Here is a 22,961-nt window from a genome sequence, read left to right as displayed (position 1 = left end):
GTGCGGGCTGGAGGGGCCGCGGGAGGGTGCGGGCTGGAGGGGGGCGGGAGGGTGCGGGCTGGAGGGGCCGCGGGAGGGTGCGGGCTGGAGGGGCCGCTGGAGGGGGGCGGGAGGGTGCAGGCTGGAGGGGCCGCGGGAGGGTGCGGGCTGGAGGGAGGGTAGTAAAGGCGACGGGTGATGGAGGTCGCGGCGCCGCTCAAGCAATCGATCCTGGGCACCATGACGACCACAGCATCCCCCCCCCCTCATGCACCCCATTCCCCCCCCCTCATGCACCCCATTACCCCCATGCACCCCATTCCTCCCTCATGCACCCCATTCCTTCCTCATGCACCCCCATTCCTCCCTCATGCACCCCCATTCCTCCCTCATGCACCCCCCATTCCTCCCTCATGCACCGCATTCCCTCCCTCATGCACCCCCCATTCCCCCTCATGCACCCCATTCCTCCTCATGCACCCCATTCCTCCCTCATGCACCCCATCTCCCCCCCTCATGCACCCCATCTCCCCCCCTCATGCACCCCATCTCCCCCCTCATGCACCCCCATTCCCCCCTCATGCACCTCCATTCCCCCCTCATGCACCCCCATTCCCCCCTCATGCACCCCCATTCCCCCCTCATGCACCCCCATTCCCCCCTCATGCACCCCTTTCCCCTCCTCATGCACCCCTTTCCCCTCCTCATGCACCCCCATTCCCCCCTCATGCACCCCCATTCCCCCCTCATGCACCCCCATTCCCCCCTCATGCACCTCCATTCCCCCCTCATGCACCTCCATTCCCCCCTCATGCACCTCCATTCCCCCCTCATGCACCCCCATTCCCCCCTCATGCACCCCATCTCCCCCCCTCATGCACCCCATTCCCCTCCTCATGCACCTCCATTCCCCCCTCATGCACCCCATCTCCCCCCCTCATGCACCCCATCTCCCCCCTCATGCACCCCATTCCCCTCCTCATGCACCTCCATTCCCCCCTCATGCACCCCCATTCCCCCCCCTCATGCACCCCTTTCCCCTCCTCATGCACCCCTTTCCCCTCCTCATGCACCCCCATTCCCCCCTCATGCACCCCCATTCCCCCCTCATGCACCTCCATTCCCCCCTCATGCACCCCCATTCCCCCCTCATGCACCCCCATTCCCCCCTCATGCACCCCCATTCCCCCCTCATGCACCCCCACTCCCCCCTCATGCACCCCCACTCCCCCCTCATGCACCCCATCTCCCCCCCTCATGCACCCCATTCCCCTCCTCATGCACCTCCATTCCCCCCTCATGCACCCCATCTCCCCCCCTCATGCACCCCATTCCCCTCCTCATGCACCTCCATTCCCCCCTCATGCACCCCCATTCCCTCCTCATGCACCCCCATTCCCCCCTCATGCACCTCCATTCCCCCCTCATGCACCTCCATTCCCCCCCTCATGCACCCCCATTCCCCCCTCATGCACCTCCATTCCCCCCCTCATGCACCCCCATTCCCCCCTCATGCACCTCCATTCCCCCCTCATGCACCCCCCATTCCCCCCTCATGCACCTCCATTCCCCCCCTCATGCACCCCCATTCCCCCCTCATGCACCTCCATTCCCCCCTCATGCACCCCCATTCCCCCCTCATGCACCCCTTTCCCCTCCTCATGCACACCTTTCCCCTCCTCATGCACCCCCCATTCCCCTCCTCATGCACCCCCCATTCCCCTCCTCATGCACCCCCCATTCCCCTCCTCATGCACCTCCATTCCCCCCTCATGCACCCATCCCCTCCTCATGCACCTCTCCATACACCCTCGTGTAGCCCCATAATAAAGCAGTAGACTTCATCATTTGTTTTCCAAACTTGAGAACAATAGCACCAGTGTTGTGTGTGGTGGTATGCCACTTCCACGTCTTCTGTAGTGTCCATGTTGATATTATGGTGCTGGAACTATAGGTGGTCCCTTGGTGCTGGAACTGTAGGTGGTCCCTTGGTGCTGGAACTGTAGGTGGTCCCTTGGTGCTGGAACTGTAGGTGGTCCCTTGGTGCTGGAACTGTAGGTGGTCCCTTGGTGCTGGAACTGTAGGTGGTCCCTTGGTGCTGGAACTGTAGGTGGTCCCTTGGTGCTGGAACTGTAGGTGGTCCCTTGGTGCTGGAACTGTAGGTGGTCCCTTGGTGCTGGAACTGTAGGTGGTTCCTTGGTGCTGGAACTGTAGGTGGTTCCTTGGTGCTGGAACTGTAGGTGGTTCCTTGGTGCTGGAACTGTAGGTGGTTCCTTGGTGCTGGAACTGTAGGTGGTTCCTTGGTGCTGGAACTGTAGGTGGTTCCTTGGTGCTGGAACTGTAGGTAGTTCCTTGGTGCTGGAACTGTAGGTGGTTCCTTAGTGCTGGAACTGTAGGTGGTTCCTTGGTGCTGGAACTGTAGGTGGTTCCTTGGTGCTGGAACTGTAGGTGGTTCCTTGGTGCTGGAACTGTAGGTGGTCCCTTGGTGCTGGAACTGTAGGTGGTCCCTTGGTGCTGGAACTGTAGGTGGTTCCTTGGTGCTGGAACTGTAGGTGGTCCCTTGGTGCTGGAACTGTAGGTTGTCCCTTGCTGCTGGAACTGTAGGTGGTTCCTTGGTGCTGGAACTGTAGGTAGTTCCTTAGTGCTGGAACTGTAGATGGTTCCTTAGTGCTGTAGATGGTTCCTTAGTACTGGAACTGTAGGTGGTTCCTTAGTGCTGGAACTGTAGGTGGTTCCGTGGTGCTGGAACTGTAGGTGGTTCCTTGGTGCTGGAACTGTAGGTGGTTCCTTGGTGCTGGAACTGTAGGTGGTTCCTTGGTGCTGGAACTGTAGGTGGTCCCTTGGTGCTGGAACTGTAGGTGGTCCCTTGGTGCTGGAACTGTAGGTGGTTCCTTACTGCTGGAACTGTAGGTGGTTCCTTACTGCTGGAACTGTAGGTGGTCCCTTGGTGCTGGAACTGTAGGTGGTTCCTTGGTGCTGGAACTGTAGGTGGTTCCTTGGTGCTGGAACTGTAGGTGGTTCCTTAGTGCTGGAACTGTAGATGGTTCCTTAGTACTGGAACTGTAGGTGGTTCCTTAGTGCTGGAACTGTAGGTAGTTCCTTAGTGCTGGAACTGTAGATGATTCCTTAGTGCTGTAGATGGTTCCTTAGTACTGGAACTGTAGGTGGTTCCTTAGTGCTGGAACTGTAAGTGGTTCCTTAGTGCTGGAACTGCAGGTGGTTCCTTGGTGCTGGAACTGTAGGTGGTTCCTTGGTGCTGGAACTGTAGATGGTTCCTTGGTGCTGGAACTGTAGGTAGTTCCTTGGTGCTGGAACTGTAGGTGGTCCCTTGGTGCTGGAACTGTAGGTGGTTCCTTGGTGCTGAAACTGTAGGTGGTCCCTTGGTGCTGGAACTGTAGGTGGTTCCTTGGTGCTGGAACTGTAGGTGGTTCCTTGGTGCTGGAACTGTAGGTGGTTCCTTGGTGCTGGAACTGTAGATGGTTCCTTGGTGCTGGAACTGTAGGTGATTCCTTGGTGCTGGAACTGTAGATGGTTCCTTGGTGCTGGAACTGTAGGTGGTTCCTTGGTGCTGGAACTGTAGGTGGTTCCTTGGTGCTGGAACTGTAGGTGGTTCCTTGGTGCTGGAACTGTAGGTGGTTCCTTGGTGCTGGAACTGTAGGTGGTTCCTTGGTGCTGGAACTGTAGGTGGTTCCTTGGTGCTGGAACTGTAGATGGTTCCTTGGTGCTGGAACTGTAGGTGGTCCCTTGCTGCTGGAACTGTAGGTGGTTCCTTGGTGCTGGAACTGTAGGTGGTTCCTTGGTGCTGGAACTGTAGATGGTTCCTTGGTGCTGGAACTGTAGGTGATTCCTTGGTGCTGGAACTGTAGTGGACAAGTAGTGGGGTCGGAATATCCACTTAGGCGTTCATAATATTTATTAGATCTCTACAGGACTAAACATCACGGATTTACTGGTTTTCTTCATTGTAACCGAGCATTCAGGAGGCCTGTACTGAGCAAGTCTACATTGTGAGATATCTTATGATTTCATTAGCTCTACAGAGACTGCTTTGGAGTTTTGTTAGTCAATACATTATACAGTATCAGGTTGACTGATGGCTAGAAGAACTGTCGAAAGCGTCCACAGGTAATGCAAAGTAAAGGGCTTTCGTAGACCTTATAGTTTCTTTGTGGATCCTTTTGGGCCCCAGTTTGGTATACCTACTTGTGGTGCCGTGGTCTGTTGGACGTCTCCAGGTCATTATTTAAAACATGCACGTACTCTAGATTTCTGTTCCTACTTTCACTTTACGAACTTCATAATATTATATTAAGACATGAAGTGCTCGTGGTTTCCCAATACCCTTAGTTCAAATATAGAGGGAATTTACTTACAGACATTTAGGTGTTCTCATGAGGAAACTGGATACGTCCTTAACAGGTTTATGTTTGTTTTTGCAAGTATCGCCAGTTTGGCTGAAAATGTCGTTAACCTAAGGCTTGGTCCCAAATTTGCACAGTTCAATAACAATATACTGGAGCGAAAGACACAGAAGGAAATGCAGAATAGAACCAGTGAGGAGAAAATAGTGCCATAGGCACAATCAGAGAACACTGTCTTAACATCAGATGTCCACAGTTGTTCAACACCTTCCAGGCAAGCATTATAAATATTGCCGGTACAAAGATCTTCAAGAATCATTTAGATAATGGGCTGTGCCAACCAGGCTGTTGTGGATATGTGGGTCTGTGGGCCGCTCCAAGCAACAGCCTGTAGGACCAAGTTATCACAAGTCGAGCTTGGCCTCGGGCCGGGCTCGCGGAGTAGAACTCCCAGAACCCTCTCCAGGTATGCACCAGGTAGCCGTGGATACTGTTCAAAGGCGGGGGCGCAGCTTTTGGGAACCACATAAATGTTGGTTGGGATGAAGTTTAACGCCTACGATGTAATTGACCTTTGATGGTTCTTGGGATCAGCGCCCCCTCGTCACCGTCAATCACAGGGCCGCGGGGGCACGAAATCCAGGGACCAGCTCACGGTATATTTGGAGTAGGCACGAATTTGTCACCGTTACTCGTTACTCGGTGCCGACACCGTTACTCATTCCAACAGACTATCATAGAACGTATCACAGATCGTTATCTAAGTTGTAAGTTCACCGTTTACGAGCTTAAAATAACATGATAATCAACTGTGGACTTAGTGATGAAATTGGTATTTTGTACGTGGAGGACAGGTCTATTCTGCTCACGAGAAGCGGGGATGGGCGAGTGTTATGAGGGTGAATGTCTTCAGGGATAGATGAATGTGTGAGTGACGGGGTGGATATGCTAGCCCGCCCAAGGTTGTCATAGTGATTGCCATAATTATGCAGCTCCAGGTTGCCATAGTGACTGCTGCCGCCTAGTGGTAGGTGATGAGAAGGATATTTTTTTTGGGCGTAGACCACAGCCGCCAGTTGCATCCACTCCGGCACCTACCACCTTCAACCACACCCAGCCTCCACCTCCAACCACACCCAGCCTCCACCCCTAACCACACCCAGCTTCCACCCCCAGCCACACCCAGCTTCCACCTCCAACCACACCCAGCCTCCACCTTCAACCACACCCAGCCTCCACCTTCAACCACACCCAGCTTCCACCTCCAACCACACCCAGCCTCCACCTCCAACCACACCCAGCCTTCACCCCCAACCACACCCAGCCTCCACCCCCAGCCACACCCAGCTTCCACCTCCAACCACACCCAGCCTCCACCTCCAACCACACCCAGCCTCCACCTCCAACCACACCCAGCCTCCACCTCCAACCACACCCAGCCTCCACCTCCAAGGTACCCTTGCTACATACCACCCTAGGACCTCTACTCTGATCTCAGTGTGTTGTTTTCTTGGACATAATCAACCCGTTCCCCGAGCACAGACCGGCATTCATTGTCATGTGTTAACATGATATCAGCGTTCCTCCTGGAGGTCTCGGAGCACAGCTGGCTGTGGCACCAGTCATTATGTGGGGTCTTGTGGGTGACCTTGACCTTGGGTAGTGGAACACAGGACGTGTTGTTGGGTGGGAGAACATGTGCGCCTCTACCGGCGGACACGGGGGTCATGTGAACCTTATGATATCATGGAAAGTGTTGACGACTTCAAATGGTTACGATTCTTTGGCTTAGGTGTAACCTGGAGCACTAGTGTCGTTAATGGTAGTTTGCAAGTTCGTAGTAAACTCCTCCACGACTTGATCGGCAGAACCCTCGGAATTCTTCATGTAACCTATCAAGAGGCGTGAGGAGCGTTCCGCCTCCTCGCGCGGTGTTGTGAGGGAGGAGCTGCGCCAGCTCACATTCTCGCAAACTCATTCGCGACCAAATTCTGAAGGCGGAGTACTAACATTCTCAGTAAGGCGCCTAGTGGGTAGTTTTCCCCGTTTCCTTTTGTGGGTTTATTATGCAAATAGCTCTCTTTCTTCCTACCTTTCCTCCTATCATGGTTAACGTGACATGACATAATTTTTTGAGTTGTTTGAATCTCCAAAATACTCTCGACTTAAATTCTGACTATATTTCAAATCAGCTGTTTGGAGCAATGCATGCAATAACACTGGATAAACGCCAGTGGCCTTCCGACCATCCCGGTAGTGCGACCTGTCCTCTTACAACAGACTTCACATTTCGCTCATATGCGTTACATACGGTCAAAAATTGTCGTACTGGCGTTACCTTAAGCTCGAAAATGTAAGCGGCTGACGAAAGTGACGTACTGTCCCGTTTTCTGTTTTTGGTCCTCTGGTAGGTTAGGAGAGGACACTTTAAATTGACCGTTTTATTGACGTCGGGAAACCTTAGGAGGACGAGCTGCCAGGTACTAGTACCCTCCCCGAGGCTGTACTCGTCCAAGCCGCGGCCCTCCTCCCCCAAGGGTACAATTGAAATTGAAATTGAAATAAGTTTATTGATGTAAAATACACACAAAGGGATGAGGTAGCTCAAGCTATTCTCACCCCGTTCAGTACATCGTGTTAATACATACATATACACACATCACAAACAATAAACATATTTTGCTAAGGGTACAATCGTCAGTATTTCCTTACTGACCAGAACGGCGTTTTCCCAATTATGAAATGTTATTATATATTAGAATTTTATGTATAGTTAGATAAAGAGTTGGTTATGTTAGGTGTTTTTGGTTAGGTTAGGTTAGATTAGATTAGGTTAGGTTAGGTTAGGTGTTTTGGTCATGTTGACAATTATTTACAATATACCAACCCGTGTGATTATGTTGGTTCAGGCTGCGGCCGTCCCTAAGGACGCCCTCGTAAATGATAACGTTCTGTGTAAGGAAAAACTGTTTTCTAGCGTCAGTGGCATTCGAGCCGCCCAGGAGAGCGTCATCTTCATCAACCGGTCGTAGAGTGCACAGCTGTAAGGGTGTCACAGCTGTAACGCAGCTGTGCACACTTAGACTTCGGGGGTTTTACCTAACCTACATACTATTTTTGGAGGGATATATAAAAATGATATTGCTTGGAGCCGTTTTCAAAGGTGCGGGTTAAACGCTTTAGACTAAGGGTATCCAGTGACTTTTGACGTTTGTTAAAAATTAATCACTGGTCAGTAAGGTTCGAACCTCCACCACCTCTATCCCTCTTTCACGCGCTTGCCTTTCACCCTCACTTTTCCTCTTCCCTCCTGCTTCCCCGTTCTATACACGCACGCACACACACACACACACACACACACACACACACACACACACACACACACACACACACACACACACACACACACACACACACACTCACACACTCACACACTCACTCACTCACTCACTCACTCACTCACTCACTCACTCTCTCTCACTCTCTCACTCTCTCTCTCTCACTCTCTCACTCTCACTCACTCACTCTCTCACTCTCTCTCTCTCACTCTCTCACTCTCACTCACTCACTCTCTCTCTCTCACTCTCTCACTCTCTCACTCTCACTCTCTCTCTCTCTCTCTCTCTCTCTCTCTCTCTCTCTCTCTCTCTCTCTCTCTCTCTCTCTCTCTCTCTCTCTCTCTCTCTCTCTCTCACTCTCTCTCTCTCTCTCTCTCTCTCTCTCTCTCTCTCTCTCTCTCTCTCTCTCTCTCTCACTCACTCTCACTCACTCTCACTCACTCTCACTCACTCTCACTCACTCTCTCTCTCTCTCTCTCTCTCTCTCTCTCTCTCTCTCTCTCACTCTCTCACTCTCTCACTCTCTCACTCTCTCTCTCTCTCTCTCACTCTCTCACTCTCTCTCTCTCTCTCTCTCTCTCTCTCTCACTCTCTCACTCTCTCACTCTCTCACTCTCTCTCTCTCTCTCTCTCTCTCTCTCTCTCACTCTCTCTCTCTCTCTCACTCTCTCACTCTCTCACTCTCTCACTCTCTCACTCTCTCACTCTCTCACTCTCTCACTCTCTCTCTCTCTCTCTCTCTCTCTCTCTCTCTCTCTCTCTCTCTCTCTCTCTCTCTCACTCTCTCACTCTCTCACTCTCTCTCTCTCTCTCTCTCTCACTCTCACTCTCTCTCTCTCACTCTCTCACTCTGCGCGTGCATGCGCGCGCGCTTGCTTACGTTGAAGAAAGAAGAAATAGAATGGCCATAATCCATGCAAGCAAATGCTTAGGGGTAAACATTTCTCACGCTAGAGGGAAATGAAACGAACTTGCAGGAAAATATTTGAGGCTAATTACATTCACAGTTTTAAAAGCATTACAAGAAACCAAAGGGTCGGAAGTCACTGCATTAGGCGGCCGACATTTGGACCATCATTGCACAATAACTGCGTGAAGGTGGTGCGCACGGTGTCCAACACGCACGCACGCACACACACCTTGTCGTACCTTGTACACACCTTAACGTACCTTGTCAAGCACAAGACGATTTTGGAAAAAGTTCAGAGGTATGCCACTAGGCTAGTCCCAGAATTAAGAGGCATAAATTACGAGGTAAGGCTGCGTGAAATGCACCTCACGACACTGGAAGAGAGAAGAGTAAGGGGAGACATTATCACTACCTACAAAATTCTCAGATAAATTCACAAAGTAGATAAGGTGTTTAACACGGCATACAAGGGGACACAGGTGGAAACTTGAGTACCCAAATGAGCCACAGGGACGTTAGAAATACTTTTTCAGTGTCAGAGTAGTTAGTAAATGGAATGCATTAGGTAGTGATGTGGTGGAGGCTGACTCCATACACAGTTTCAAATGTAGATGTGATAGAGCCCAGTAGGCTCAGGAATCTGTACACCTGTGTGCGAAAATCCTAGCAGGCAATTATTTATTTTTTATTCTATTATTTTGTTAATTACAATATTATTATGATGATGTTAGTGGACTGTATATTTTGATTCAGCCGGCCAGAATCTTATCTACACATAGTTGGAGGGACAATTGCAATTTACACCAACCTTGAAGTGGATAATTGATAAGTGGCAATTGTTTACCATATTTCTAATATAAAATTATAACACATATGGTGGCCTAATCTACTATTATGAATACTACTATTCTATCTACAGTTTTGTAAAAATAAAGGCCTTAGCTGAGTGGCTGAAATGGCCTAATTAGGCTGTGTTATTATTCTTCCATTAGGCTAGGGTGTGGCCCATGTGCCTCAGAATGCCACGTAATGGCATCTCAATGGCACTTTGTTCATCTAGGAACTAGTAATAAACTTGACTGTTTGTGTGGGCCAGTTCAGCTTGTAACTTCACATCACCAGCTTACCTGTCTAATGTACCATTAGTGGTGGTACATTAACATATAAAGCACAGGTGTGACATGAAATATTGGTGTAGTGTAATGCTGAGTAAACTCACTCGGTTTGGGGTTTTAATTCCACGTCTTAACGATATTTCCTACAATAATAATGACCAGTATTGCAATAGAAATGCCGAAAATTGTTCTTCCCTTTGTTAATGAGATCTTCGGTTGGTCTTCGTAGTGAATCCTATGTAGAGTTTAATTTCAGGATTGCAATAGAAATGCCGAAAATTGTTCTTCCCTTTGTTAATGAGATCTTCGGTTGGTCTTCGTAGTGAATCCTATGTAGAGTTTAATTTCAGGATTTAGGGAAGCAAGCTGTACTTAACTGCTAATTATATTATATTCAGTCCTAGTGAATACTTTTTTTTATTAAGTTTAAACACTAGACTGTGATTTAAAAGAATACTTAGAGTTTTTAATTTACGCGTAGTGTGATGACGTCACGAAACACCCATTCTCTTTTTAAAGGGGTAACTATAGTATGTTAACGTGTGTGTCGGATTTCCGACAGCCAGTACCAGTTCCTCCATACTGAAATAGTCACCCAGTAGAGGATTGACAGGACTGGTAGCTAGCGTGGTGTGCTTAAGCCAGTTCTTTTAGGTCACGAAATTATATTTGACGGCCTCCAAAATATTGCGGTGACGTCACGAGGTCACACTGGCTTCCTGTTTCCGCTGCAGATACCTGAGGGCCCGTTCCTGTGGTGCTGGTAGATACTTGAGGGCCCGTTCCTGTGGTGCTGGTAGATACTTGAGGACCCGTTCCTGTGGTGCTGGTAGATACCTGAGGGCCCGTTCCTGTGGTGCTGGTAGATACTTGAGGACCCGTTCCTGTGGTGCTGGTAGATACCTGAGGACCCGTTCCTGTGGTGCTGGTAGATACCTGAGGACCCGTTCCTGTGGTGCTGGTAGATACTTGAGGGCCCGTTCCTGTGGTGCTCGTAGGTATCTGAGGACCCGTTCCTGTGGTGCTGGTAGGTACCTGAGGACCCGTTCCTGTGGTGCTCGTAGGTATCTGAGGACCCGTTCCTGTGGTGCTCGTAGGTATCTGAGGACCCGTTCCTGTGGTGCTGGTAGGTATCTGAGGACCCGTTCCTGTGGTCCTCGTAGGTACCTGAGGACCCGTTCCTGTGGTGCTCGTAGGTACCTGAGGACCCGTTCCTGTGGTGCTCGTAGGTATCTGAGGACCCGTTCCTGTGGTGCTCGTAGGTACCTGAGGACCCGTTCCTGTGGTGCTCGTAGGTACCTGAGGACCCGTTCCTGTGGTGCTCGTAGGTATCTGAGGACCCGTTCCTGTGGTGCTCGTAGGTACCTGAGGACCCGTTCCTGTGGTGCTCGTAGGTACCTGAGGACCCGTTCCTGTGGTGCTGGTAGGTATCTGAGGACCCGTTCCTGTGGTCCTCGTAGGTATCTGAGGACCTGGTTGCTCAGATAACCAAGCAGTAGGCCAAACATCACCTAGGCATAAAGAGGAACAAGTGTGGTGAAGCCAACTGCTTTTAAACCCAGTTTTTCGTTGGTTTTGGCCCGTATTGTGCGCCGAGAAGTGTGTATCTTGTTGCTGTGGGAGATAGCGACGTCGATGACAGCACCACGATAGCGGCGGCGATAGCGAGGGGTAGGTGGCGGCGATAGTTGGGACTGATGGATCAGCGACATTAATTGGCAGCAGAAAATGGATGACTAGAGGTGCTGCAGAGATGGAAAAGACAATATACGGAAGGTAGTAATTACGGAGAGTGACAATAGTTCAGATGATTGTGGTGTTGACAACGGCGATACTTGTAGCAGTTGAGATAATGGTGATGGTTAGCGTGGTGGTTATAGTCGTGATAGTTGTAGTGGTTGAGGGATAGTTATTGTTGGGCTGGTAGTGGTGGACTGGGATAGTAGCGGCCGGCTGGGGGGGGGGGGGGGGGGTGAAGGGAAGCGAGGCAGATGTGACAGATAATATTGCTGGTTTTGTGAGACAGGCGAAACCTAGAGCTTTATTGACTAGCTTGCTAGGTGGCAAAGCGCCTTGCTAGGTGGCAAAGCGCCTTGCTAGGTGGCAAAGAGCCTTGCTAGGTGGCAAAGAGCCTTGCTAGGTGGGGGGCAAAGAGCCTTGCTAGGTGGCAAAGCGCCTTGCTAGGTGGCAAAGAGCCTTGCTAGGTGGCAAAGAGCCTTGCTAGGTGGCAAAGAGCCTTGCTAGGTGGCAAAGAGCCTTACTAGGTGTCAAACAAGTTTGCTAGCCGGCCAGCACAGACTAGTTGGTCTGACCAACTGGGTGGCTGGCGTCTCATTACCTGTTTTGGTATCCATGGCGACGAGCTGGAGCCTGCCTGGTGGGACGCGCCGCCACCACCACCAGCGCCGGGCTCCACGGCTCCTGGCGCTCTCCATGGCGCCCAGATGTACTAACGCTGAGAGCCTGCGTCAATATATTCATGTTACTCACACCTGATATTATTACACCTGGCAGCCACCCCACCTGACAACTACCACGCCTCTGCTACACTTCTCATACTACTTTTTACTATATTACATTTACTATGATTTCTGCTCACTTTGTTTATAAGTTGTTTATAAGTTGCTACCGTAATCTGTACGGGGGATGACGAAGCTTTGGCTGCTCATGTGATCTCTCAGGATGGTCTGTCACACATAGGGGATGTAAGGTGAGTTTATCACTTAAGACAAGTGCAATAAAATGCACATATGGGAGGTAAGGGCTATTAGCCTGCACTATCAAACTTCGGACAGAGAAATGAAGAAGTCTGGTAACATCCTTGAGTGAAGGAAATTGTTCTAGAGCTCTAGGTATGTCATACCATTGAGCCTAAAATATTTGAAAATTGAACATTCTCTTAAGATATTGTTAGAGGCTGTCGTGTCTCGTGCTTAGTGTTCAGAGGTGCGTTATCGGGCTTAGGCCTGATTCCAGCCTAATTCTATCGTTTGCCATGGCACACTGTCTGGTGGACACCTTGTGCTGTCCGTATATATAGTTCACACTTCTAAACAAATATAGCCCTTAATGCTAATGTTTTTTGCCCTTATATTCTCATCTAGCAACTCCTTGGCTTCTGCGGGCCGCTCCAGGCAACAAACAGCCTGTTGGCCCACGCTCTCACAAGTCAAGCCTGGCCTCGGGCCGGGCTTGGGGAGTAGAAGAACTCCCAGAACCCCATCAACCAGGTTACCCCTTAGCAAGTGCTGTATGGTCGTACTAGTTTAGCCTCTCTCCTGGTGATTACCTTCTGTCAGGCCTTAATTTTTGAGTGGAGTGTGGTTTTAACGGTAGAGATTATGACACCTTGGTCGAGTTCGATTTTATATTTGTTACATGAGCTTTAGCCTCTTGGTGTGTCATGATGATGGGTAATACGAGACGGTATGCATGTATAGGAGAGACTGAAACCATATCTCTGTCCATCAAGGATATTTGTATAGTCAGTACTACACACTTTTGACTTAAAAACTCAGGGAGGCCCGTGGTTATAGTTTTAGAACATGCGAGGTTTGCGTCCTAGTTTTGTATGTGAGGGTTCTCTGGTTACATTCATTACTTCTCGTGATAATGTAGTGGAATACGACTGTTCTCAGTAATGGAGGTCTGTACTGTATAGCAGATCACAGCTTCATCAGCTTGAGTTGTCACTTGTACCCAATTCAGATGATATATTAAGGGCTACTCTTTATTCCCATGTAAATACCTTTGTAGTTATGTTAGTCAAGTATCCCCCGATCCATGTCAATAGATTTATTTTGACACCAACAACGGTTAGTTGAACCGAGTTTCATATCACTTGTGTCAAAAGCAACTTGTAGGTCAATGAAAGCCACACGAGTGAGTGCCTGGTCAGGTTTGGGTACTTACCCCAGGGAGAGACTCATTCAAGTTAGGAACAAGATGATTTTGGGTTATTGCATTAAACCGTAGAGATCAATCCACTCAAGGACCTTACACGTTCAAGAAGCTCTAAATATGTTCCTAAATTTATCTACATTTTGTCTTGATATATGGACGGTGGGGCTCCGTGGTGGGAGGAGGGCTAGCAGAAGGTTGTTAGGTCAGTCAGCAAGTAGTCCAAGTTGAAGTTCCTTTGTCTGTGTTATATGCAGTTTTAAGTCCAAAAAGATGTGTATTGTCTACCTTACCTTGCGGTGATTCCGGGGGTCAAGGTCCCCGCGGCCCTGTCTCTGTGACCAGGCCTCCTTCTTTAGTCTAGGCCGATTTGACTGCAGGAAATTTCAGTGTGCAAACTTGTATTGTTCTTAATACCAGAACGCTGTGGTAAATTGGCAAGTTAGTCGGGTATACTGTGTGTGGCTGGATACTGTTCCAGCAGCATGTCATCAAAGGCTTCGTGCTGAATGAGGCTCTGGAATTCCCCGTGTGTGTTGTAGTCCCAAATCTGCTGCTGTGGCTGTTGAGCCATTAATATCTTCACACAATTCTTCTCAGTATTGGTGACGCTGCTGTTCTTTCCATTCTCCTGAATCGTGGCTGACTGGGAGAAGCGTACTGAGGGACCGTTGTTGTTGTGTGCGCTCCACAAGGCTGTGGTGCTACAAGAAGTTTTGAGTTGGTGGGTGGGTTGAGCCTCGCCCTAATGTCCAGGTACTGTACTGCGTGGGTGGGTGGGCGGGTGTGTGTGTTTCACGCGCGTGTGGGACAGTAGCTTGATGCTGCCTAGAATGCCGACTACGATTCGCGTTCCACACTGCTGTGAGGGCACCCCGCCTGCCGTATACAACACCCGTGTTATACATTCTTTGTAACAACACCAGTTAGTGCCCCCCCAGGTATTGACATGCAACAACACCTGCCAGGCCCAATCAACACCTGCCAGGCCCACCCAACACCTGCCAGGCCCACCCAACACCTGCCAGGCCCACCCAACACCTGCCAGGCCCACCCAACACCTGCCAGGCCCACCCAACACCTGCCAGGCCCACCCAACACCTGCCAGGCCCACCCAACACCTGCCAGACCCACCCAACACCTGCCAGGCCCACCCAACACCTGCCAGGCCCACCCAACACCTGCCAGGCCCACCCAACACCTGCCAGGCCCACCCAACACCTGCCAGGCCCACCCAACACCTACCAGGCCCACCCAACACCTGCCAGGCCCACCCAACACCTGCCAGGCCCACCCAACACCTGCCAGGCCCACCCAACACCTGCCAGGCCCACCCAACACCTGTGTAGCATAGTATTAACCTCGACACACCTGCCAGGCTAGTACTACTGACGTTCCGAGTGTTCGTATTGCTTACCTCTCGCAGCTGATAACCCCACCTCCGCCCCCCACACCTGTAGTGGCCGCCAGGGCTGGAACTCAGCCCTCAGACAGGCGCCACGGGAGCACTTGTCTTGTACAGAGCATGTTCAGAATCACACTTTTATTTTAACAACTTGGACACATTATTCCAGTCATGGCTGGATAAACAGGTGTGGATATTGTGGGCCGCTCCAAATAACAGCCTGCTGGACCAAGTTATCACAACTCTGGAAACCCTCTCCAGGTATGCTCCGGGTATACAGAAGCTTAGAAGAGAGAGAAATCGTATTCACGACTGTGTTGTCGAATGTGAGATTGGGGAGTTATGAGACAGCGTAGCCAGTTGATGGGGGGGAGTGATGGGAGTTGATGGAGGGGTGGTGGGAGTTAATGTAGGGGGGGGTGGGTGGGTGATGGGAGTTGATGGTCTGGGTTTGGGTTGGACTTAAGGTTTGTTAACGACACGAATTACGTCCGCCGATGGCTTATTAACGCGTGCTGTAAGCAACATTCTTGAAAAGATGAGATTCTAGGGAGAAGGGAATATTGTATTCACCTGGTGGAACGGACCAAGCGAGCTGTGGTGGATACGTGAGCCTGCCGGGCCGCTCCAAGTAACAGCCCTTTATATCCAGCCATCACAAGTGTTGACCAGACAAAGGTGGTTCGGTCAACACTTGTGCAGCAGGTGTGGATCACTAAGACTTCTTAGTGCGTGTTTCACTGACAGCTGTGTACACGAATTAACTCTTTGAGTGAAATAAAATGCTTTTTATCAATCGCTAGTTTCCGGTCGGGGTGTTTAAAGGTAACGAATATACTCAGGTGTTTACTGCCTCACAGACGGCAGTGTTCTCAGGTGTTTACTGCCTCACAGACGGCAGTGTCCTCAGGTGTTTACAGCCTCACAGACGACAGTGTCCTCAGGTGTTTACAGCCTCACAGACGACAGTGTCCTCAGGTGTTTACTGCGGGACGGGTTGATTTAGTACATATATATGCTACCTTGAGGTTACCTTGAGGTGTTTCCGGGGCTTAGCGTCCCCGCGGCCCGGTCGTCGACCAGACCTCCTCGTTGCTGGCTATACTAGGCCTAGGAATATTAAAGTTTGGTTACTAGCTTTATTTTTTTCGGGACGTCAATATATGGACGATGGAGTACATAGGCACAAAAGAGTATTACACACAGGAGGACGGGTTTGGGTATGGCGTATGTAGCTGTGATGGTGTTATTATAGATTCAGCTACTCGGAACAAGTTCCAGGTAGCACGGGCTATGGTGAGCCCGTAGTGGACTTACCTGGCACAGGAGCGGTGCTGTGTGCGCTGTGATGATTAACGACATGTCTTTTGTTTCAGATCCGGCGCATCAAGGCGGCGGAGGGGGCGGGGGAAGGCGCAGTGCAGCAGGGAGAGGTGTCCTCCTCCAAACCCACGCTCCTACACACCCAGCGGTTGGGTCCTCTACTTCTCGAGGTAACTCATCGATATATTGTGCTACGCCTCGCATCACCCCCACACACCACACACTCTTCAACTGATAACATCTTCACATCCCACCTCTTACACTGCAGTGCGATAGATTGCAAAATATCTATTGCACTACTTCCATTATGTTGGAAGTAGTAGTCAAGTCAAGTCTGGCCCCGGGCCGGGCTTGGGGAGTAGAAGAACTCCCAGAACCCCATCAAGCAGTCAGAGACCAGGGGCCAGATTCACGAAGCAGTTTCGCAAGCACTTACGAACGTGTACATCTTTTCTCAATCTTTGGCGGCTTTGTTTACAATTATTAAACAGTTAATGAGCTCCGAAGCATCAGGAGGCTGTTTATAACAATGACAACAGTTGATTGGGAAGTTTTCGAGCTTGTAAACTGTTTAATAAATGTAACCAAAGCCGTCAACGATTGAGGAAAGATGTACACGTTCGTAAGTACTTGCATAACTGTTTCGTGAATCTGGCCCCAGATCTCTGACTACTTGATCTGATCGAGCTGGTCAGAGAGCTTGATCCGATTAATCTGATCGACCTCTGATTGATCTGGTCAGAGAACAGATCTCAGGGACCTTGATCCTCGGACACACATCAAGGTAAACAATGTAGGTTTTCGAGATACGAAAGGATAAACTAGGGGCAAGAATGTATGATGCGCAGAGGTCAGCACAGTCGAGTTACAGCCGACAAGTTTCGGGTTCGATTCCCGTGGTAGTACAAGTTTTTTTCCCCCCCCCAATGTTTTCTTTCACCTGATGCCTCTGTTTACCTAGCAGTAAATAGATACCTGGAAATTCGTCAGTTGTTGTAGGTTGCATCATGTGGAAGGTCAGTGTTTGACCTAAGGGGGGGGGGGGCGGGCACGGATAACCCAGCAGGTTTCATGTCCTCGACTATAGCAACTATAAGGTGAACTATATGATAGAATATACTTGGTGCATGACGGTATGTTAAACATCAGAGATATGGGAAAGGAGACGGGGAAAGGTATCAAATAATATATCCATGGAAGATTTGCAAAGATCTCAAGATAACCATCTCAAGATAACCTCAAGAAAGAAGAATAACAACATACTGGAGCGAAAGATACAGAAGGAAATGCAATGGGAAGTAGAAGTGCCATAGGCACAATCAGAGAGCACTGTGTGAACATCAGAGGTTCACAGTTGTTCAGCACCCTCCCAGCAAGCATTAGAAATATTGCTGGTACAAAGGTGGATGTATTCAAGCAGGCACTTAGATACGTTCTTGCAAGAAGTGCCGGACCAACCAGGTTGTAGTGGATATGTGGGCCTACAATACGGGCCGCTCCAAGCAACAGCATGTTGGACCAAGTTATCACAAGTCGAGCCTGGCTTCAGGCCGGGCTTGGGGAGTAGAAGAATAGAAGTATGAATAGAAATAGAAGTAGAAGAGTAGAAGTATGAGGCTAGGTATTAGATACAGTGGAACCCAACGTGTTACCACCGGCTCATTTGACCACCAAAATGTCTGTAATAATGCATTTATTGCAGCAACCCGTCCTCGCTACTAATACGTCTCATGTTGTACGTTATGATCCCCCAACGTACAGATTATGAAGTAATATGAAAAGTAAGCTGCTCACGAAAACCCGTTTTCTATCCATGGGGAAGGTTAGGTTAGGTGGGTGGCTTGAGTTCGTAAGTCACTGGTTAAATTAACACTTTGTATTTTGTACGTTATGGCAAATCAGAACTGGCTTGTTTACTAAGCTGTGTAATATAATGTAAGAGCTCAGTGGCCGTAATCAAACATTTGACTAAATCTTGACACTGATCTTTCACTCGAGGTCGACCCTGACCTTTCGCTCGAGGTCGACCCTGACCTTTCGCTCGAGGTCGACCCTGACCTTTCGCTCGAGGTCGACCCTGACCTTTCGCTCGAGGTCGACCCTGACCCTTCCACTTTTGTCCTCGGGCAATTTAGAGTTCGAGTGTTCCAGAAAGACAAGCAGGCAATAAGACTATTATTAACTGCACAATGAGCAAGTGTTGTGAGTTAGTAGGTAATACGCTGCCCGCCACCGTCACGTACACGGGTGCTAGGCTAGAGCCACACTCATGTGCTGGGAGTGGAGGAGAAGACTAGGAAGATATGCTAGGCTCGGAGGAGTTTGTAAAGACTAGGAAGATATGCTAGGCTAGGAGGAGTTTGTAAAGACTAGGAAGATATGCTAGGCTAGGAGTAGTTTGTAAAGAGTAGGAAGATATGCTAGGCTAGGAGGAGCTTGTAAAGACTAGGAAGATATGCTAGGCTAGGAGGAGCTTGTAAAGATTAGGAAGATATGCTAGGCTAGGAGGAGTTTGTAAAGACTGGGAATATATGCTAGGCTAGGAGGAGTTTGTAAAGACTAGGAAGATATGCTAGTCTCGGAGGAGCTTGTAAAGATTAGGAAGATATGCTAGGCTAGGAGTAGTTTGTAAAGAGTAGGAAGATATGCTAGGCTAGGAGGAGTTTGTAAAGACTGGGAAGATATGCTAGGCTAGGAGTTTGTAAAGACTAGGAAGATATGCTAGTCTCGGAGGAGCTTGTAAAGATTAGGAAGATATGCTAGGCTAGGAGGAGCTTGTAAAGACTAGGAAGATATGCTAGGCTAGGAGGAGCTTGTAAAGACTAGGAAGATATGCTAGGCTAGGAGGAGCTTGTAAAGACTAGGAAGATATGCTAGGCTAGGAGGAGCTTGTAAAGACTAGGAAGATATGCTAGGCTAGGAGGAGCTTGTAAAGACTAGGAAGATATGCTAGGCTAGGAGGAGCTTGTAAAGAAAAAGAGATCAACTCGTCCAGAATAGTACATTGTATTTTGACGTATAAATCCCCTAAAACCAAAATCTGATGTGGTCAAAATCACAGTGGCTCGCAAAATTGACTTGATGTCCCGTTTTCTATTTGTGGGTCCTCGGTTAGGTTGGGTTGTGGTAATTTAGTACGTCAGTTTAGTGACCTTTTGAACGCTCGAGAGAACGGGGAGAGTTTGCGAGGACAAGGTATGCAGTCGGTGCAAAGTACAGTACGTTGTACAGTGTACGTTTGTACGTTGTGGTAAAACAGCTGAGGGAGCAGCTACTCCACCGACAACTCACTAGATACCAAGTTATTCAGTTATTCACATTTCCAAACACTAGCTCATCAAAACTTTCCATTCATTGCTCTCTGCTGCGCTTGGCATATAACTCGTGTGCTCTCTTTACTATCTTCGCGTAACTAATAATTAATAAGGATGCTGTGAAAATATATGCTGTTATAATTTTTTTTTAATATTTGTATTATAAGCTTTTGCGTTGGACGATGAAACTTGGTGAAGTGTTAGTGTACAATCCCGTCCTCGTAAGGTTTCACAATGTCAAGGAAACAGTCAATGTAAAGTGTCCTCTCCTAATCAGCGTACTGGAGTGAACGTTATGGAAGGAAATGCAGAATAGAACCAGTGAAGAGCAGAGGTGCCATAGGCACAATCACAGAACACTATAAACATCAGAGGTCCACGGTTGTTCAACGTCCTTCCAGCGAGCATAAGAAATATTGCCGGAACAACAGTGGACATCTTCAAGAGAAAACTAGATTGTTTTTCTTCAAGAAGTGCCGGACCAACCGGGCTGTGGTGGATATGTGGGTCTGCGGGCCGCTGCAAGCAACAGCCTGGTGGACCAAACTCTCACAAGCCAGGCTTGAGGAGTAGAACTCCCAGAACCCAATCAAGCAGATATCAAGCAGGTCCTACCAGAGGACCCAAAACAGAAAACGGGACAGTACGTCACTCTCGCTAGCCGCTTCATTTTCTAATACAATTTTTGGCCTTATGTAACGCATACGAGCGAAAAGCCACATTCATTGTAGGGCAGGTTGAGTGTAGAGCCACACCAGTTCCACGTGATACAAGTCTCATAGTAGTTATTGTAGTTGATGAAAACAGTTGGGTAAGAGATGGAGGGTGGCAGAGGGTGTGCAGCCTTCTTGAAGACTGTAGTGGTGATGATAGGTGGTGCGACTGTGGTGGCAATGTAAGTGGTGCGACTGTGGTGGCGATGTAGGTGGTGCAACGATGGTGGTGGTGATACAAGTCGTGTGATGGTGGTGGTGAATGATGTCGATAGGGTGATGGTAGTTTTGATGTAAGTGACGTGATATAGTGGTATGGTGATGATAGCCTTGGTGATGTAGGTGGTAGCAGTGGTGATGCAGGTAGTGGTTGTGATGAGAGGCTGACCCGATGGGAATGAAGGTAGAATTGCCAAATAGTTATGACGTAAGTGTCATTATTGTTAATTACGTAGGTATGTTGGCACTAATATTGGCGACAGGTGGAGTGCCACGGTGATGAGGCAGCTGTAGTGGTGGAGTGCCACGGTGATGAGGCAGCTGTGGTGGTGGAGTGCCACGGTGATGAGGCAGCTGTGGTGGTGGAGTGCCACGGTGATGAGGCAGCTGTGGTGGTGGAGTGCCACGGTGATGAGGCAGCTGTGGTGGAGGAGTGCCACGGTGATGAGGCAGCTGTGGTGGTGGAGTGCCACGGTGATGAGGCAGCTGTGGTGGTGGAGTGCCACGGTGATGAGGCAGCTGTGGTGGTGGAGTGCCACGGTGATGAGGCAGCTGTGGTGGAGGAGTGCCACGGTGATGAGGCAGCTATGGTGGAGGAGTGCCACGGTGATGAGGCAGCTGTGGTGGAGTGCCACGGTGATGAGGCAGCTGTGGTGGAGGAGTGCCACGGTGATGAGGCAGCTGTGGTGGTGGAGTGCCACGGTGATGAGGCAGCTGTGGTGGTGGAGTGCCACGGTGATGAGGCAGCTGTGGTGGAGGAGTGCCACGGTGATGAGGCAGCTGTGGTGGTGGAGTGCCACGGTGATGAGGCAGCTGTGGTGGAGGAGTGCCACGGTGATGAGGCAGCTGTGGTGGTGGAGAGCCACAGTGATGAGGCAGCTGTGGTGGTGGAGTGCCACGGTGATGAGGCAGCTGTGGTGGTGGAGTGCCACGGTGATGAGGCAGCTGTGGTGGAGGAGTGCCACGGTGATGAGGCAGCTGTGGTGGTGGAGTGCCACGGTGATGAGGCAGCTGTGGTGGAGGAGTGCCACGGTGATGAGGCAGCTGTGGTGGTGGAGTGCCACAGTGATGAGGCAGCTGTGGTGGTGGAGTGCCACAGTGATGAGACAGTTGTGGTGGTGACGAATGACGATGGGAATAAAAGATTGGTGATGATACTAACTTGTATGAATCTGCGAGGGCGGTTGTGATAAGGGAATAGTGGGAGTCATGAGAGTATGTGGGGTGATAATGGTGAGCACATAGTGTGGTGGTGATGGTGAGGGAGGGTAGTGGTGATGGCGGTGTGGCAGGTGGTGGGGAGGGTCGGCGGCGTGGGGCCTGCAGGGACGCGGGAGCCCCAAGACCACTGCGCTCACCTGCTCATGGGAAACGCGCACACCCACCAACACTTGTTTTTCAGCCCACACACTTGTACCACCCCCATTGACGCCAACTTGTCATTCCTTGTCTGTATAACAAACCATCCGGGATAAGGGAGGGGCTGGATGAGATTACGAATGACTAGAAGTCGTATTTGGGCACTAAATTCCCCTCTCCCCCCCCCCCCCCCCAGCTGCCATTCTATAATGGAAGCTCATTACGTAATGCCAAATGTCGCTACAGAAACAGCTCTGTATATTTTTTCCCCTCTCGGTGGGCTAATTTTCTTCACTCGCAGCTTGTGTAGCTCAGAATTTTTGTGCTCGCGTGTCTTCGTTAATTTTAGCTTTACTTCACTAATATCTAACTGATCACCATAACACGTTGTGATTTAAAGTTAGTTAGTTTTGAAATGTGGTGAAAGGTCTTACCTAGTGCTGATTTTCCGTTACCTTCGCGGACACTTTATGACTTGTATAATTTGATGAATATAATAGTAATGAGCTCATTTATGTGTAAATAAATTGTGCCCCTTTGGCTAAATTAGCAGAGTGAACGTAACAATGCATAAGAAATTCTTATCGGAATGCACTTGAAGGTAAGCGATATGCTGTCTAAGAATATATATATACTGTACAGTATTGAGAAATTCTTATGGCGTTGTAAAGAAAATTGTATTTGCATAATTAGAGTTTAGTCGTTAAAATTATTCTAGCCAGTATAATAATCAGAGTTCGTATATAGTTGCGTGATTACTCTGCTCTTGTCACTAGGGTGGAAAAATGTGATTTTTTGCTGCAAATTAAATAATCTCTTGAAGGAAACAGTTATAAGTATGACTAACAAACAGTGTCGATGATTTAATTTGTTTAAATTACCGGAAAGTATTTCTAGAACCTTCTCATAAAAACTATATTTTTTGTGCGTTTAACAGGTGAAAGGAAAAATAAGAAGATAGTTGAGACAATATAAAAGGAGAAGAAGGGCGGGACTATAGACGGGGGAGAAACGGGGAATAGTTG

At 49.4% G+C, this 22,961-nt stretch overlaps 1 protein-coding gene across 25 annotated transcripts in view; it reads left to right on the top strand.

The window, feature by feature from the left end:
- The window catches only part of LOC123760692 (nuclear receptor coactivator 2), a 562,651-nt gene that overhangs the window by 410,514 nt on the left and 129,176 nt on the right, over positions 1-22,961 (top strand). For all 25 annotated transcript variants that reach the window (XM_069328371.1, XM_069328357.1, XM_069328359.1 and 22 more), the window contains one exon: positions 16,385-16,501. In XM_069328371.1, coding sequence (XP_069184472.1) covers positions 16,385-16,501 — 117 coding nt within the window. The remainder of the gene's footprint in view (positions 1-16,384; positions 16,502-22,961) is intronic.

The sequence above is a fragment of the Procambarus clarkii genome, chromosome 21 (genome assembly GCF_040958095.1).
Source record: "Procambarus clarkii isolate CNS0578487 chromosome 21, FALCON_Pclarkii_2.0, whole genome shotgun sequence".
NCBI classification, from domain to species: Eukaryota; Metazoa; Arthropoda; class Malacostraca; order Decapoda; family Cambaridae; genus Procambarus; species Procambarus clarkii.
The sequence above is the reverse complement of the archived record's forward strand: the minus strand, read 5'-3'. Positions and strand labels throughout refer to the sequence as shown.